This window comes from Engystomops pustulosus, chromosome 1, assembly GCF_040894005.1.
Source record: "Engystomops pustulosus chromosome 1, aEngPut4.maternal, whole genome shotgun sequence".
Classification (NCBI taxonomy): domain Eukaryota; kingdom Metazoa; phylum Chordata; class Amphibia; order Anura; family Leptodactylidae; genus Engystomops; species Engystomops pustulosus.
In genome coordinates this window covers 3582199-3599269 of record NC_092411.1, presented here as the reverse complement: position 1 = coordinate 3599269, position 17071 = coordinate 3582199, and the positions used below count along the sequence as shown (strand labels likewise).

The following is a 17071-nucleotide window of genomic DNA, read 5'->3' as shown; positions in this document are numbered from 1 at the left end:
CGTGTATAATGCGCTGTGTGGGGAGTCACTAAGATCCTGCGCCCGATATCCTGCATGTGTCGCTTCCCCGCTCAGGTCCCCGGAGTTCACCTTCTTCTTCCTGGTGCATGTAAGTGCATTGTCCGTGTATAATGCGCTGTGCGGGGAGTCAGTAAGATCGTGCTCCCAATTTCCTGCATGTGTCTCTTCCCCGCTCAGGTCCCCGGAGTTCACCTTCTTCTTCCTGGTGCATGTAAGTGCATTGTCCGTGTATAATGCGCTGTGCGGGGAGTCAGTAAGATCGTGCTCCCAATTTCCTGCATGTGTCTCTTCCCCGCTCAGGTCCCCGGAGTTCACCTTCTTCTTCCTGGTGTATGTAAGTGCATTGTCCATGTATAATGCGCTGTGCGGGGAGTCACTAAGATCCTGCACCCGATATCCTGCATGTGTCGCTTCCCCACTCAGGTCCCCGGAGTTCACCTTCTTCCTCCTTGTGCATGTAAGTCCATTGTCCGTGTATAATGCGCTGTGCGGGGAGTCACTAAGATCGTGCGCCTGATATCCTGCATGTGTCGCTTCCCCAATCAGGTCCGATGGAGTTCACGTTCTTCTTCCCGGTGCATGTAAGTGCATGGCTTGCGACACAATTTTAAATGTTAAATCTTGTGCGTTGTCCGAATCCATCGGATCGTCCGACAGCCCGCCCCCCGATTTGTGTTGTGTGAAAGCCGGGGTAATTGCAACACAATCTGATCGTGTGAGACACAATCCCCAGCGCGAGCCCTGAAAATTCGGTAAACCCGACGAAAATGCGTCCGTGGGACCCTTAGTAAATAAGCCCCATTGTGTTTGTAGTGGCAGGCTGCTCCGTACATGTAGTCGGCTGATATCTTTGTGATTTCAGTGTCTCCCGGCAGCGCATGCGCTACCACTGCAGACCTGATAAAATTCATCAATCAAATACAGATTGCAATAAAGCTGAACAATCCTGAGGGGTCTCATCACCAGCTACCATGGGACGCCACATCAGACACCATGGAAACCTGGGGCATTGGAGTGCGTGTGGCAGGGGGCGCCGTGCATAATGGGTACTGAGCACTTGTACATCCAAGCAGAGGTGGTACTTAAAGGGATCCTGTCACCAGGTTTTACCCCACTAAACTAGCAGCCCCCTCAGCTCCGGTATGAAACGTTCTTCCTAGAATTCCCTCTTTAATTTTCTATAAAAATCTCCCCCAAAGTCAGACAAATATGACTCTACTCACCTCATTCTCACATAAGATGAGTGAAGTTTAGTGGTTGCAGAGTGAATGTCACTTCAGAAGCCTCTGTCTTTTCTTCTATAGCACCTAGTAACCTTCTACTGTATTATATTAAAGATAAGAATCTCATCTTTCAGATCGCATCAGGCTTACGGTTCTGGGAGCTACAGAACTAGAGATAGAGGCCGTTAAAAAATAGGCAGGAAATGAATCTTTATCTGCAGCTTGTATTTCTGACTATGTCATATTTGCCTGACTTTGGAGGGGATTTTTTATGGGTAACCGGATGAGATTTCACATAAAAAGATTTTTTTTTCAAAAATGTTTGATCCTCCACCTCAGGGGCTGGTGTTTTTGTGGGGTAAAACCTGGTGACAGGTTCCCTTTAAAGCTGCTGTGGCCCATTGCACATCTGTACCAGGTCCCTGAACTGTTTATAGTTCTGAACTTGCTCTACTTTAGCAGAAACCTACGATAGGAAATGTTTTTTACGGTGTAATTGCTGTGGTTATCATATTTTGCTATTCGCACAGTAGAGTTATCTGCGGGTTCTGTATATTTTCTATAGTGCTCTATAGATTTACCCCAGCAGCTTCCTCTTCCTTTGGTTACGGCTGTGATTTTGGACACGATCTCCCCCATCTCTGGCCGTGCCGATTTCCGTGCTACAATATAAATCACTTACCGCGGCTTCATAAAGACGAGTATCCGGCGACGTCTGCAGACAAATCTTCTGGACGTCTTCTGATATTCACTCATCCGACTATTCATTGCGCCAGCGCTTGTCATCCTCATACCTGACGCTTACTACTAGTGGCTCAAGCTCTTCAGATTGCGCTATATCACCCCGCGTACAAGCGCAGTACAAGCTCAGCAGAGGCCATTACAGGCTGCAGGGGACGGATGTTACTGTACTGAATGCAGGGGCACAACTAGAAACGACGGGGACCCATAGCAAATTTAGTTATGGGGCCCCTCCTCTCCCTAGGTAAACTAGAAGAGATCAAACCATCGGGTAGGTCATTAGTAGCTAATCGGTGATGGTGCGATTCAATCAGCTTTTGACTACCCACAGCGGCGATCAAAAGGTTAACTAGCACCGATCGCGGGTGTTACCGGTGGGTGGTAGATGCAATATGCAGCACACACCCACCTTGTAAGGAGAGGACTCAGCCCATGAGCCCTCTCCCGACACCCACAGCCGACGTGTGATGTATAGATATGTCACACATCAATAAGGGGTTAAAAGGGCAAGAGAGGCAGGAGGGGCGTACAGTGGGTAAATGGTGGCATGGAGGAAAGGGCATTCAGGAGGTGGCATAGGAGGTTAGGTGGGTGATACTGGGGGCAGGGGCTGTGGCTGGGTAAATATGGAGTGCAGGCAGGCAGCCCCCTCCCAGCATACTGCAACCTACTGCACAGCCACTTACCTGATGTGTAGCTGCAGCCTCCGCAGTTTTTCCTCTTCCCTCCTCCCCTCTTGTCCCTCTCCTGTGTGGTCGTCTCTTCTGTCTTAGCAGGAAGTAGCATCACTGCTGCCCCCTGCTGGACACAGCAATTATCTCTCATCCAAAATAGAGGGGAGATAATTATGGGAACTTTCCTGCAGCATCTTCCCCAGCACAGCACAAGGCTAGGTCCTGCTGGATGCTGTGTGCAGAACAGGGGCCCCTCTGCTTCCAAGGGCCCCGTGGCAGCTGCTATGGCTTGTACAGTGGTAGCTACACCTCTCATTGAATGTATCCTCAGCCTCTGCTGAGCGCATATTATGGGTCCTTATCCAGTGATGTGAAATAAACAGAACATTGTCATCAAATAACTGGATCCAAACCTGGAAGACACATTTCACTATATGAGCAGTATATGCAGTGGGATATGCTGCGGCCACCGCTGTAGGGATACAATGAGAAAACTCCTGATGTATCCTTAAAGGAAATCTACAATGAAAATCCATCCTAATAAACCGGGGACATTACTCCTAGATCCAGGCCCCCGGGACTGTGGTATCTTCTTATATTTGTTATCCATGGCCTCCTACATTCTAAAATCAACTTTTAAAATAAGGCTAATGAACCTGAGGGGCTGCTCTAGCCCCTTTATGATTTGGCTTCATGGGCTATTACACTGGTGCAGTGAGCTCTTCTTGCTGCAATCTTAGTGCTGAGGGAGCAGGTGGAGGTCGAGACAGTGTAACAGCCCGTAAAGCCAGATCACAGAATGCCTGGGGTAGCCTCTCAGGCTCATTAGCATAATTATAAAAGTTTATTTGAGAAGGAAGGAGGCCATGGATAACAGATATAAGAAGATACCACAGTCCCGGTGCCTGGATCTAGGAGTAATGTCCCTGGTTTATCAGGATGGATTTTCATGGTTGATTTCAAAGTTTACTAGTGCGACTACGTAAGGACGGAGTTAAGAGTTCTCCTTACGGAGGCTGCCAATTAACGCCACCATGTAGGTGTGTGGAGTCTTATAGCCATGGATGCTGGGAAAATATGCAAAGTTTTCCAGGATGGGATAAGGAAAACCACGCCTCTTTTAGCTCCTTGTAGGGCAGCTCCCTTGACATCAAGCATCACCTACATGAGGCCATGACATGATGCAGGATTAAAAGAGGCGTGGTTTTCCTAATCCCATCCTGGAAAACTTTGCCTATTTTCCCAGAATCCCTCTAGTGGAGCATCCATGGCTATAAGACTCCACGCGCCTACGTGGTGGCCTTAATTGGCAGCCTCCTTATGGAGAACTCTTACCTCCTGACCCTGGTCACAAGCCTCGCACCCAGTAAAACCAGTTCCCTGCGCTGATCTGAGGAGACCCAACCAGGTGGAAACATCTTACAGCGCTCTCTACAGTCTGTTCCTTCTGGAATAGTTAGACGGGTTTGGTTATAATCCTGCATCATGTCATCAGGCCATACTTGAAGGGAGCTGCTTTACGAGGAGCTAAAAGATGCGTGGTTTTCCTTAACCCATCCTGGAAAACTTTGTGTGAGTTTTTCAGACAGCCGGCTGACGTCACCTGTTATCTTCCGGTTGTGGGCTAGACAGAGAGGTGCATAGTAAGTGTTGGTGGCCTTCATAATTAGTGACCGGTGGAGCCATGAGGCTCAGGTGACGCGAGTCTGAGCTCCTTGGGCTCATTTACAAATTTTATAAAGTTCTTTTCTCCGCAGTCTTGATGACCTGGAACTAGCCAAAAGCTTCACCATCATCCCCTAGTGGTAACAATCAGCTTGTAAAGACCATCTACCATCAGTAATCCGGTGCTAGATGTCCTTTAAGAACCAGTGCAAATTTTGGAAGATCTGGCAAAGGAAAATGCCTCACAGGATACGGGTGCAGACCACTCACACAGGTCTGATAAGATAGTATGAAAAAGACCTGGATGTCAGAATATGGGAATACAGCAAACATTTATTTTCAAAAGATTTTAATTTTGTTTTAAAGGTAATAAAATATAACAAACATATACATTTCTGTGACAGAACCGACCCAAAGAATAAAGGGAGGCATCATCTGGGCCGCGCAGTGATAAAGGAGTCACCCGGGCCGCGCAGTGATAGAGTCATCACCCGGGCCGCGCAGCGATAGAGGAGTCACCCGGGCCGCGCAGCGATAGAGGAGTCACCCGAGCCGCGCAGTGATAGAGGAGTCACCCGAGCCGCGCAGTGATAGAGGAGGCACCTGAGCCGCGCAGTGATAGGAGTCACCCGGGCCGCGCAGCGATAGAGTCGTCACCCGGGCCGCGCAGCGATAGAGTCGTCACCCGGGCCGCGCAGCGATAGAGGAGTCACCCGGGCCGCGCAGCGATAGAGGAGTCACCCGGGCCGCGCAGCGATAGAGGAGTCACCCGGGCCGCGCAGCGATAGAGGAGTCACCCGGGCCGCGCAGCGATAGAGGAGTCACCCGGGCCGCGCAGCGATAGAGGAGTCACCCGGGCCGCGCAGCGATAGAGGAGTCACCCGGGCCGCGCAGCGATAGAGGAGTCACCCGGGCCGCGCAGCGATAGAGGAGTCACCCGGGCCGCGCAGCGATAGAGGAGTCACCCGGGCCGCGCAGCGATAGAGGAGTCACCCGGGCCGCGCAGCGATAGAGGAGTCACCCGGGCCGCGCAGCGATAGAGGAGTCACCCGGGCCGCGCAGCGATAGAGGAGTCACCCGGGCCGCGCAGTGATAGAGGAGTCACCCGGGCCGCGCAGTGATAGAGGAGTAGCACGGGCCGTGCAGTGATAGAGGAGTCACCTGGGCCGCGCAGTGATAGAGGAGTCACCTGGGCCGCGCAGTGATAGAGGAGTCACACGGACCGCGCAGTGATAGAGGAGTCACACGGGCCGTGCAGTGATAGAGGAGTCACCTGGGCCGCGCAGTGATAGAGGAGTCACACGGGCCGCGCAGTGATAGAGGAGTCACACGGGCCGCGCAGTGATAGAGGAGTCGTCTGGGCCGCGCAGTGATAGAGGAGTCGTCTGGGCCGCGCAGTGATAGAGGAGTCACCTGGGCCGCGCAGTGATAGAGGAGTCGTCCGGGCCGCGCAGTGATAGAGGAGTCACCCGGGCCGCGCAGTGATAGAGGAGTCACACGGGCCGTGCAGTGATAGAGGAGTCACCTGGGCCGCGCAGTGATAGAGGAGTCGTCTGGGCCGCGCAGTGATAGAGGAGTCACACGGGCCGCGCAGTGATAGAGGAGTCACACGGGCCGTGCAGTGATAGAGGAGTCACCTGGGCCGCGCAGTGATAGAGGAGTCACACGGGCCGCGCAGTGATAGAGGAGTCACACGGGCCGCGCAGTGATAGAGGAGTCGTCTGGGCCGCGCAGTGATAGAGGAGTCGTCTGGGCCGCGCAGTGATAGAGGAGTCACCTGGGCCGCGCAGTGATAGAGGAGTCACCTGGGCCGCGCAGTGATAGAGGAGTCACCTGGGCCGCGCAGTGATAGAGGAGTCACACGGACCACGCAGTGATAGAGGAGTCACACGGGCCGTGCAGTGATAGAGGAGTCACCTGGGCCGCGCAGTGATAGAGGAGTCACACGGGCCGCGCAGTGATAGAGGAGTCACACGGGCCGCGCAGTGATAGAGGAGTCGTCTGGGCCGCGCAGTGATAGAGGAGTCGTCTGGGCCGCGCAGTGATAGAGGAGTCACCTGGGCCGCGCAGTGATAGAGGAGTCGTCCGGGCCGCGCAGTGATAGAGGAGTCACCCGGGCCGCGCAGTGATAGAGGAGTCACACGGGCCGTGCAGTGATAGAGGAGTCACCTGGGCCGCGCAGTGATAGAGGAGTCACCTGGGCCGCGCAGTGATAGAGGAGTCACACGGGCCGCGCAGTGATAGAGGAGTCACACGGGCCGTGCAGTGATAGAGGAGTCACCTGGGCCGCGCAGTGATAGAGGAGTCACACGGGCCGCGCAGTGATAGAGGAGTCACACGGGCCGCGCAGTGATAGAGGAGTCGTCTGGGCCGCGCAGTGATAGAGGAGTCGTCTGGGCCGCGCAGTGATAGAGGAGTCACCTGGGCCGCGCAGTGATAGAGGAGTCGTCCGGGCCGCGCAGTGATAGAGGAGTCACCCGGGCCGCGCAGTGATAGAGGAGTCACACGGGCCGTGCAGTGATAGAGGAGTCACCTGGGCCGCGCAGTGATAGAGGAGTCGTCTGGGCCGCGCAGTGATAGAGGAGTCGTCTGGGCCGCGCAGTGATAGAGGAGTCGTCTGGGCCGCGCAGTGATAGAGGAGTCGCCCGGGCCGCGCAGTGATAGAGGAGTCACCCGGGCCGCGCAGTGATAGAGGAGTCACCCGGGCCGCGCAGTGATAGAGGAGTCACCCGGGCCGCGCAGTGATAGAGGAGTCACCTGGGCCGCGCAGTGATAGAGGAGTCACCTGGGCCGCGCAGTGATAGAGGAGTCACCTGGGCCGCGCAGTGATAGAGGAGTCACCTGGGCCGCGCAGTGATAGAGGAGTCACCTGGGCCGCGCAGTGATAGAGGAGTCGTCTGGGCCGCGCAGTGATAGAGGAGTCACCCGGGCCGCGCAGTGATAGAGGAGGCACCTGGGCCGCGCAGTGATAGAGGAGTCACCTGGGCCGCGCAGTGATAGAGGAGTCGTCTGGGCCGCGCAGTGATAGAGGAGTCACCCGGGCTGCGCAGTGATAGAGGAGGCACCCGGGCCACGCAGTGATAGAGGAGGCACCTGGGCCGCGCAGTGATAGAGGAGTCACCCGGGCCGCGCAGCGATAGAGGAGTCACCCGGGCCGCGCAGCGATAGAGGAGTCACCCGGGCCGCGCAGTGATAGAGGAGTCGTCCGGGCCGCGCAGTGATAGAGGAGTCACCTGGGCCGCGCAGTGATAGAGGAGTCACCCGGGCCGCGCAGTGATAGAGGAGGCACCTGAGCCGCGCAGTGATAGGAGTCACCCGGGCCGCGCAGTGATAGAGGAGTCACCCGGGCCGCGCAGTGATAGAGGAGTCACCCGGGCTGCGCAGCGATAGAGGAGTCACCTGAGCTGCGCAGCGATAGAGGAGTCACCTGGGCCGCGCAGTGATAGAGGAGGCACCTGAGCCGCGCAGTGATAGAGGAGTCACCCGGGCCGCGCAGTGATAGAGGAGTCACCCGGGCCGCGCAGTGATAGAGGAGTCACCTGAGCTGCGCAGCGATAGAGGAGTCACCTGGGCCGCGCAGTGATAGAGGAGGCACCTGAGCCGCGCAGTGATAGAGGAGTCACCCGGGCCGCGCAGTGATAGAGGAGTCACCTGAGCCGCGCAGTGATAGAGGAGTCACCCGGGCCACGCAGTGATAGAGGAGTCACCCGGGCCGCGCAGTGATAGAGGAGTCACCTGAGCTGCGCAGCGATAGAGGAGTCACCTGGGCCGCGCAGTGATAGAGGAGGCACCTGAGCCGCGCAGTGATAGAGGAGTCACCCGGGCCGCGCAGTGATAGAGGAGTCACCTGAGCCGCGCAGCGATAGAGGAGTCACCCGGGCCGCGAAGTGATAGAGGAGTCGTCCGGGCCGCGCAGTGATAGAGGAGTCACCTGGGCCGGGCAGGGGTTGTCCAGTCATAACAAGTTCTACACTTTGACATTTTGATAAAAATGATGACAATCAAATATAAATCACAATATTCTACGTCTGCACTTTACATGAAGAGACCTAGAGATTGATGGAAGATCCAGAAAACAAACAGAATTTCCTGATGATAAATACAGTTATGTCAGTGACACCCAGCAGGGCGGCGATGTCCAGGATATTTCTTCTCACAGGCCAAACACTTTAGGATCCACAGAGGATTTCAGCAGCTCATTCCCGGCTCCGACAAACCGATCCAGAGAGGAACCTGGGAAAACAGGAAACATTCCGGGGATTGCGTTAGATGTGTTACACCCGATCTGTTGCTACAACAAGAAGATTATGAGAGAATGGCCCCGCATATTCCTGTGCAAAACTTATAGACAGGAGAGGAAACATTACTGCAGAATAGGAAAAATAGAAAACTCTGCAGCAGTACAGAAGTCATCCAGGGCTCATTTTGGGTGGATTCTTCAGTAGTGTCTGACAAAATTTATTGGACCTTCAGCGCTTCCAACTTCAGCACATAACAAATGTATCTAAGAACCTGCAACATTTCAAACTCAATCCTGATTGGTCTCTACATTTACACACAATGAACTGAATATTGTATGTGTGGTGGGGGGAGGACCTGATTTAGATTCATCCTTTGTCCATTCACGTTGTTGTGTCTATAAGGTGAGGTAGATCCTTACCTACCAGCCCTCATGAAGCAGAATGAAACTGCGTACATGAAGGACAACAACTTTACTTTCGTAACCAGAACCGGTGGATTGGATCTTGCGTCCTGTTATAGTTGGGTCTTTCTAGAACCACAAAATAACCAGATGATAAATTGTCCCATCTAAACCCACGAGACGTAAACCAGGACTGAAGTTCTCTGGAGCCAAGGATTTGCTTGTCATGATATTTTATTGGACCTTCAGCGCCATCAACTCCAACTGGTCTTTACATGGACACACAATGATCCGGAAATTGTTAGCGTCTCTATGTGAGATATCACCTGCTTTGGCCTTGATCCAGGACAAGGCTTTCCCTTCCAGTAATTCCCATTCCTCCCTCTGGTCCAGACACGATGCATGGAGCCAGATCAGCGCCAGGACCGTCGCCCACACGGATGAGTCCACATTCTGGAGAATAGAATTATTATATCAAGTATAAATTAGATCAAAAAACACAAAACTTTCCACAACTAAAGGAAGTGACTGGAGAGTGTCACTAGATACATCGATATCTATATATACTGTATCTATGGTGGAGGTGCAGGTATTGGTGTGGATAGCGAATGCCTGAGGTCTGGCTGCCGGGAACCACAAGAAACACAATGAGGGACCACAAGTTCTCCATATGACTGGGGTTCTGGTGCACAGGACCAGCGCTCCATTCACTGCTATGGGACATCTGGAAGAGATATCTCTCAGGTTCCCGGGCAAATGAATACAGCACTGGTAGATTTAGTAACAAACAGAACATATGCAACATAAGGAGCACTGGTTTACCCCCCATCCTTGTCGGACCCAGATGTCGGACCAGCAGGGATCAGACGCTTATCCAGTCCCGTAGGCCTTTATAAGGCTGGTCCTTTCTATTTTTTGGCCTCTTGCAGTATACGGCACCAGAGCGGCCCTCCCATCCTCCCATCCTCCCTCCCTGTTTTGATATGTTTTGTTTATTTGTTAATTTCTGAATGTTTTTGTTTGATACATGCACTAAGTCACAGCTGGCGGAAAGTTGAGATGGGAAACGCTCGGCTGGCCGACTTGTCAGATGGAAGTCCAGCTGGTATACAGCGGCCGAGCAAGATGATCCGGTTCAATCAAGTGCCGTAAGCGTTTTGAATTGTTAAATGGAGAAATAAAGCTATGACCATTTTTATGGTTACGTTGTATATAAGGGGTGCGGTTAGCATTAAAGGGCCCATGTTTGATATATATGTTTGACAGCAATATCCTGCCATCCAGTCTAGGGGATAAGCACATACAGTATTGTGGGAACAAGGATCTTTATTCAAACATGAAAATGTGAGGCCAAGATTTTTTTTGCCTTGATTAAAAAAGTTCTGATTAAAAATAAGAAACATCATAAATGTTTCTAAAACTGTCAGGACAAGACTGAGATTCTCCGGACGCCTCGCTCTCACCTGATCCGGATTCTTGCTGCTGATGTCCTGCAGGGATATTCCCAGTACTGAGGAGAATCCGGGGGTAAGATTCCAGGAGCCGTCCGCATTCTGAAGGGAAATCAACCTGACGAAAGGCAGCTCCAGGACCTCGGGCGGCTCCAGGACCTCGGGCAGGTCGCTCACAGCATCGTAGCAATCTTCATCATAGACTAAAATACAGCGAAGACATTGGACTTATAGTTGCAAAAATCAGGGTGAGGGTGGTGTGGTGTGAGGGTGGTGTCGGGTGAGGATGGTGTCGGGTGAGGATGGTGTCGGGTGAGGATGGTGTCGGGTGAGGATGGTGTCAGGTGAGGGTGGTGTCGGTTGAGGGTGGTGTCGGGTGAGGGTGGTGTCGGATGAGGTTGATGTTGGGTAAGGTTTGTCTCAGGTCAGAAGCTGTCGAGTAAGGTTGGTGTCGGGTGAGGGTAGTGTTGGGGAAGGTTGGTGTCAGGTCAGGATGCTGTAGGGTGAGGTTGGTGTGAGGGTGGTGTTAGTGTGAGGTTGGTGTTAGGTCAGGATGCTGTTGGGTAAGGTTGGTGATGGGTGAGGTTGGTGTCGGGTGAGGGTGTTGTCGGGTGAGGGTGGTGTTGGTGAGGGTGGTGTTGGTGAGGTTGATGTGAGATTGGTGTTGGGTAAGGTTTGTGTCACATCAGGATGCTGTTGGGTAAAGATGGCGCGGGGTGAGGTTGGTGTCCGGTGAGGGTGGTGTTGGGTAAGGATAGTGGGAGGTTGGTGTCGAGTGAGGGTGGTGTTGGGTAAGGATAGTGGGAGGTTGGTGTGGGGTGAGGGTGGTGTCCGGTGAGGGTGGTGTTGGGTAAGGATAGTGGGAGGTTGGCGCGGGGTGAGGTTGGTGTCCGGTAAGGGTGGTGTTGGGTAAGGATAGTGGGAGGTTGGTGTGGGGTGAGGGTGGTGTCCGTTGAGGGTGGTGTTGGGTAAGGATAGTGTGAGGTTGGCGTGGGGTGAGGTTGGTGTGGGGTGAGGGTGGTGTGGGGTGAGGTTGGTGTCCGGTAAGGGTGGTGTTGGGTAAGGATAGTGGGAGGTTGGTGTGGGGTGAGGGTGGTGTCCGTTGAGGGTGGTGTTGGGTAAGGATAGTGTGAGGTTGGCGTGGGGTGAGGTTGGCGTGGGGTGAGGTTGGTGTGGGGTGAGGGTGGTGTGGGGTGAGGGTGGTGTTGGGTAAGGATAGTGTGAGGGTGGTGTGACGTTGGTGATGGGTGAGGGTGGTGTTGGGAAAGGATAGTGTGAGGTTGGCATGGGGTGAGGTTGGTGTGGGGTGATGTTGGGAAAGGATAGTGTGAGGTTGGCGTGGGGTGAGGGTGGTGCGGGGTGAGGGTGGTGTTGGGTAAGGATAGTGTGAGGGTGGTGCGGGGTGAGGGTGGTGCGGGGTGAGGGTGGTGTGGGGTGACGTTGGTGTCCGGTGAGGTTGGTGTTGGGTAAGGATAGTGGGAGGTTGGTGTGGGGTGAGGTTGGTGTCCGGTGAGGGTGGTGTTGGGTAAGGATAGTGGGAGGTTGGTGTTGGGTGAGGTTGGTGTTGGGTAAGGATAGTGGGAGGTTGGTGTGGGGTGAGGTTGGTGTCCGGTGAGGGTGGTGTTGGGTAAGGATAGTGGGAGGTTGGTGTCGGGTGAGGGTGGTGTTGGGTAAGGATAGTGGGAGGTTGGTGTGGGGTGAGGGTGGTGTCCGGTGAGGGTGGTGTTGGGTAAGGATAGTGGGAGGTTGGCGCGGGGTGAGGTTGGTGTTGGGTAAGGGTGGTGTTGGGTAAGGATAGTGGGAGGTTGGTGTGGGGTGAGGGTGGTGTCCGTTGAGGGTGGTGTTGGGTAAGGATAGTGTGAGGTTGGCGTGGGGTGAGGTTGGTGTGGGGTGAGGGTGGTGTTGGGTAAGGATAGTGTGAGGGTGGTGTGACGTTGGTGATGGGTGAGGGTGGTGTTGGGTAAGGATAGTGTGAGGTTGGCATGGGGTGAGGTTGGTGTGGGGTGATGTTGGGAAAGGATAGTGTGAGGTTGGCGTGGGGTGAGGGTGGTGCGGGGTGAGGGTGGTGTTGGGTAAGGATAGTGTGAGGGTGGTGCGGGGTGAGGGTGGTGCGGGGTGAGGGTGGTGTGGGGTGACGTTGGTGTCCGGTGAGGTTGGTGTTGGTGTGAGGGTGGCGTTGGTGTGAGGGGGGTGTCAGGTGAGGGTGGTGTCGGGTGAGGGTGGCGTTGGTGTGAGGTTCGTGTCGGGTGAGGGTGGTGTCAGGTGAGGTTGGTGTTGGTGTGAGATTGGTGTTGGGTAAGGTTTGTGTCACATCAGGATGCTGTTGGGTAAAGTAGGCGCGGGGTGAGGGTTGTGTCGGGTGAGGGTGGTGTTGGGTAAGGATAGTGTGAGGGTGGTACCGGGTGAGGGTGGTGCGGGGTGAGGTTGGTGTGGGGTGACGTTGGTGTCCGGTGAGGGTGGTGCGGGGTGAGGGTGGTGTTGGGTAAGGATAGTGTGAGGGTGGTGTAGGGTGATGGTGGTGTTGGGTAAGGATAGTGTGAGGTTGGTGTGGGGTGAAGTTGGTGTCCGGTGAGGGTGGTGCGGGGTGAGGGTGGTGTTGGGTAAGGATAGTGTGAGGGTGGTGTAGGGTGATGGTGGTGTTGGGTAAGGATAGTGTGAGGGTGGTGTAGGGTGATGGTGGTGTTGGGTAAGGATAGTGTGAGGGTGGTGTAGGGTGATGGTGGTGTTGGGTAAGGATAGTGTGAGGGTGGTGTAGGGTGAGGGTGGTGTTGGGTAAGGATAGTGTGAGGTTGGTATGGGGTGACGTTGGTGCGGGGTGAGGGTGGTGTTGGGTAAGGATAGTGTGAGGGTGTTGTCGGGTGAGGGTGGTGTGGGGTGAGGGTGGTGTTGGATCATACTATTATTGGCACCATACTTACGTATATCCGTCTCTCCAATTTCTATGGAAAGAGAAGGAAATTATATAATGAGTCTATTAACCATAAATGCAGATGTAACTATTATTATTCTTACCTTCTAACACTATGATATGTGATCTGTATCCGGTGCACCAGTTATCAGGTCACTATGTATCCGGTCTCCCTGTGCACCAGTTATCAGGTCACTATGTATCCGGTCTCCCTGTGCACCAGTTATCAGGTCACTATGTATCCGGTCTCCCTGTGCACCAGTTATGCACCAGTTATCAGGTCACTATGTATCCGGTCTCCCTGTGCACCAGTTATCAGGTCACTATGTATCCGGTCTCCCTGTGCACCAGTTATCAGGTCACTATGTATCCGGTCTCCCTGTGCACCAGTTATCAGGTCACTATGTATCCGGTCTCCCTGTGCACCAGTTATGCACCAGTTATCAGGTCACTATGTATCCGGTCTCCCTGTGCACCAGTTATCAGGTCACTATGTATCCGGTCTCCCTGTGCACCAGTTATCAGGTCACTATGTATCCGGTCTCCCTGTGCACCAGTTATCAGGTCACTATGTATCTGGTCTCCCTGTGCACCAGTTATCAGGTCACTATGTATCCGGTCTCCCTGTGCACCAGTTATCAGGTCACTATGTATCCGGTCCCCCTGTGCACCAGTTATCAGGTCACTATGTATCCGGTCTCCCTGTGCACCAGTTATCAGGTCACTATGTATCCGGTCTCCCTGTGCACCAGTTATCAGGTCACTATGTATCCGGTCTCCCTGTGCACCAGTTATCAGGTCACTATGTATCCGGTCTCCCTGTGCACCAGTTATCAGGTCACTATGTATCCGGTCTCCCTGTGCACCAGTTATGCACCAGTTATCAGGTCACTATGTATCCGGTCTCCCTGTGCACCAGTTATCAGGTCACTATGTATCCGGTCTCCCTGTGCACCAGTTATCAGGTCACTATGTATCCGGTCTCCCTGTGCACCAGTTATCAGGTCACTATGTATCCGGTCTCCCTGTGCACCAGTTATGCACCAGTTATCAGGTCACTATGTATCCGGTCTCCCTGTGCACCAGTTATCAGGTCACTATGTATCCGGTCTCCCTGTGCACCAGTTATCAGGTCACTATGTATCTGGTCTCCCTGTGCACCAGTTATCAGGTCACTATGTATCCGGTCTCCCTGTGCACCAGTTATCAGGTCACTATGTATCCGGTCCCCCTGTGCACCAGTTATCAGGTCACTATGTATCCGGTCTCCCTGTGCACCAGTTATCAGGTCACTATGTATCCGGTCTCCCTGTGCACCAGTTATCAGGTCACTATGTATCCGGTCTCCCTGTGCACCAGTTATCAGGTCACTATGTATCCGGTCTCCCTGTGCACCAGTTATCAGGTCACTATGTATCCGGTCTCCCTGTGCACCAGTTATCAGGTCACTATGTATCCGGTCTCCCTGTGCACCAGTTATGCACCAGTTATCAGGTCACTATGTATCCGGTCTCCCTGTGCACCAGTTATCAGGTCACTATGTATCCGGTCTCCCTGTGCACCAGTTATCAGGTCACTATGTATCCGGTCTCCCTGTGCACCAGTTATCAGGTCACTATGTATCCGGTAGCTGTATGCACCCTCTATATCAGGGGTAGCGTGCAGAGGTGGCTCTCAGAGCCCAATCTGTGGGCACCCAGGCCGTCACCCAAGAACGGAGGTCACCAGACAGGACTTAAGGTCACCTCTTGTAGTCCGATTCCACCCGGGATGTGTCGTGATTAGCGCCATTTTAAAGCGACACAGCGATGGCTGCCTATAACTGCAGCAGGTGTGAACAGTGCTGGATTATCAGTGGAGGTCCTGTACAGGGGACCCTGGAGGAAAGCTACAATAATAATCCAAATGTCATTGGTGTCCCAGGGACCAGGATACAACCAAAGCCCCTGAGGGCCATAAGTTACTGCTTAATGTGCATGCTGGAAGTTTACAATAAGGAAGTGGGTTCTTGTTGTAGTTTGGGCACTCGCTCTCTAAAAGGTTCACCGCAGCTGCTCTATATGATCCCCGCAGGTCATCCCAAGTGACTAGAAGATAATGATGTAATCAGGTAAGTTATATTATCCTAGTTAGTAATTTAATTCCAGGTGAAAAAGTAAGAAGAGAATCTGTTCCTTCTGTTCTTCTCTGTAACAGCACAGCAGGTCGGCTCTGCAGCAGCCGCAGGACAGAGACAGAGTAATCTCAGGAGACTAAGATCCAGAGCCCTAGACAGAGCCTGTATTTATAGGTTTGGTCTGTCTAGACACTCTGGGTTGTCAGCCAATGACAGCATGCAAAGCCTCAGGAAAATACATAATGACATGACATACATAACAATATGTTACAGCATCTGTAGAGATGAGTGAGCATGCTCGTTCGAGTATTAGCGCACTCGAAACAGCTCGTTGCTCGGACGAGTATTTCGCCTGCTCGAGATCGAGCATTTACTTAAGGAAATACAGTGAAGAATACAATGAACACAGTGGATCATTTCAGTGAAGAACACATTGGGGCAGATTTACTTACCCAGTCCTGTCGCGATCCAGCGGCGCGTTCTCTGTGGGGGATTCGGGTCTTCCGTCGTTTCACTAAGGTCGTGCACCCGATGTCCACCAGGTGTCGCTGCTGCGCTGAAGTTCGTCGGAGTTCACTGAAGTTCACCGTCCTACCCTGGGTGCAGGTAAGCGCGTGTCAAGCGACCCTTTTTTTCTTTTTTAAATACGGCATTTTTTCTGAATCCGTCGGGTTTTCTTATGGCCCCCCTGATTTCCGTTGCGTGCATGCCGGCGCCACAATCCGATTCCGTACGCCAAAAACCCGGGGCAATTCAGGGAAAATCTGCGCAAAACGGTAATATTCGGGTAACCCGACGGAAAAATGTGATTCGGGCCCTTAGTAAATAACTCCCAATATGTGTGAAGAAAACATTGCAGATGTATGGAAACATCTGCAATATGTTCTTCACACACATTGGGGCAGATTTACTTACCCGGTCCATTCGTGATCCAGCGGCGCGTTCTCTGCGGTGGATTCGGGTCCAGCCGGGATTCATTAAGGCAGTTCCTCCGACGTCCACCAGGTGGCGCTGCTGAGAAGCATCAGAATGCGCTGGAGTTCACCGAGCCGGGCTGAGTGAAGGTAAGTGAAAGCTCCGCGACAGATTATTTTTTTATATGCGGCAGTTTTTCCGAATTCCTCGGGTTTTCGTTTGGCTACGCCCCCCGATTTCCGTCGCGTGCATGCCGGCGCCGATGCGCCACAATCCGATCGCGTGCGCCAAAATCCCGGGGCAATTCAGGGGAAATCGGCGCAAATCGGAAATATTCGGGTAACACGTCGGGAAAACGCGAATCGGGCCCTTAGTAAATGACCCGCTTTGTTCTTCACATACTATTGTGAAGAACACCGTTCTGCACGCGTGTCTTCGGATAAGTTAGCAGATGTACAGAACATCTGCAATGTGTTCTTCACTGTGTTCTTTCAATCTGTTCTTTCAATGAAAAATGCTGGAGTCTCCCGGTGACTTCAATGGGGTTGGTTATTCGATATTCCATCACTCGAGCATTTTAGTGCTCGCTCATCTCTTGTTAATAGACCTATAAATAATGTAGTGTAATGCCTTATTCCCACCACTTGGTGGCAGTGTGAATAAGAAAAGTTCTGGTTATTAGAAGGTGGAAGAATATTAGAGCGACACATCAGCA

At 53.0% G+C, this 17071-nt stretch overlaps 2 protein-coding genes across 7 annotated transcripts in view; both read right to left on the bottom strand.

Moving 5' to 3' along the window:
- Positions 1-2786, bottom strand: part of LOC140115091 (von Willebrand factor A domain-containing protein 5A-like) — a 60474-nt gene extending 57688 nt beyond the window's left edge. Inside the window, exon 1 of the mRNA XM_072132761.1 lies at positions 2672-2786. Coding sequence (XP_071988862.1) covers positions 2672-2771 — 100 coding nt within the window. The 5' untranslated portion in view covers positions 2772-2786. The remainder of the gene's footprint in view (positions 1-2671) is intronic.
- A 5414-nt stretch (positions 2787-8200) lies between these two features.
- Positions 8201-17071, bottom strand: part of LOC140115005 (von Willebrand factor A domain-containing protein 5A-like) — a 130171-nt gene continuing 121300 nt past the window's right edge. For 4 of the 6 annotated variants that reach the window (XM_072132754.1, XM_072132752.1, XM_072132753.1 and 1 more), the window contains exons 19-22: positions 13336-13356; positions 10430-10620; positions 9293-9419; positions 8201-8557 (exon numbers count right to left, since the gene is read on the bottom strand). In XM_072132754.1, coding sequence (XP_071988855.1) covers positions 8478-8557; positions 9293-9419; positions 10430-10620; positions 13336-13356 — 419 coding nt within the window. In that variant the 3' untranslated portion in view covers positions 8201-8477. The remainder of the gene's footprint in view (positions 8558-9292; positions 9420-10429; positions 10621-13335; positions 13357-17071) is intronic. The other 2 variants (XM_072132760.1, XM_072132758.1) reach the window with 2 other exon arrangements.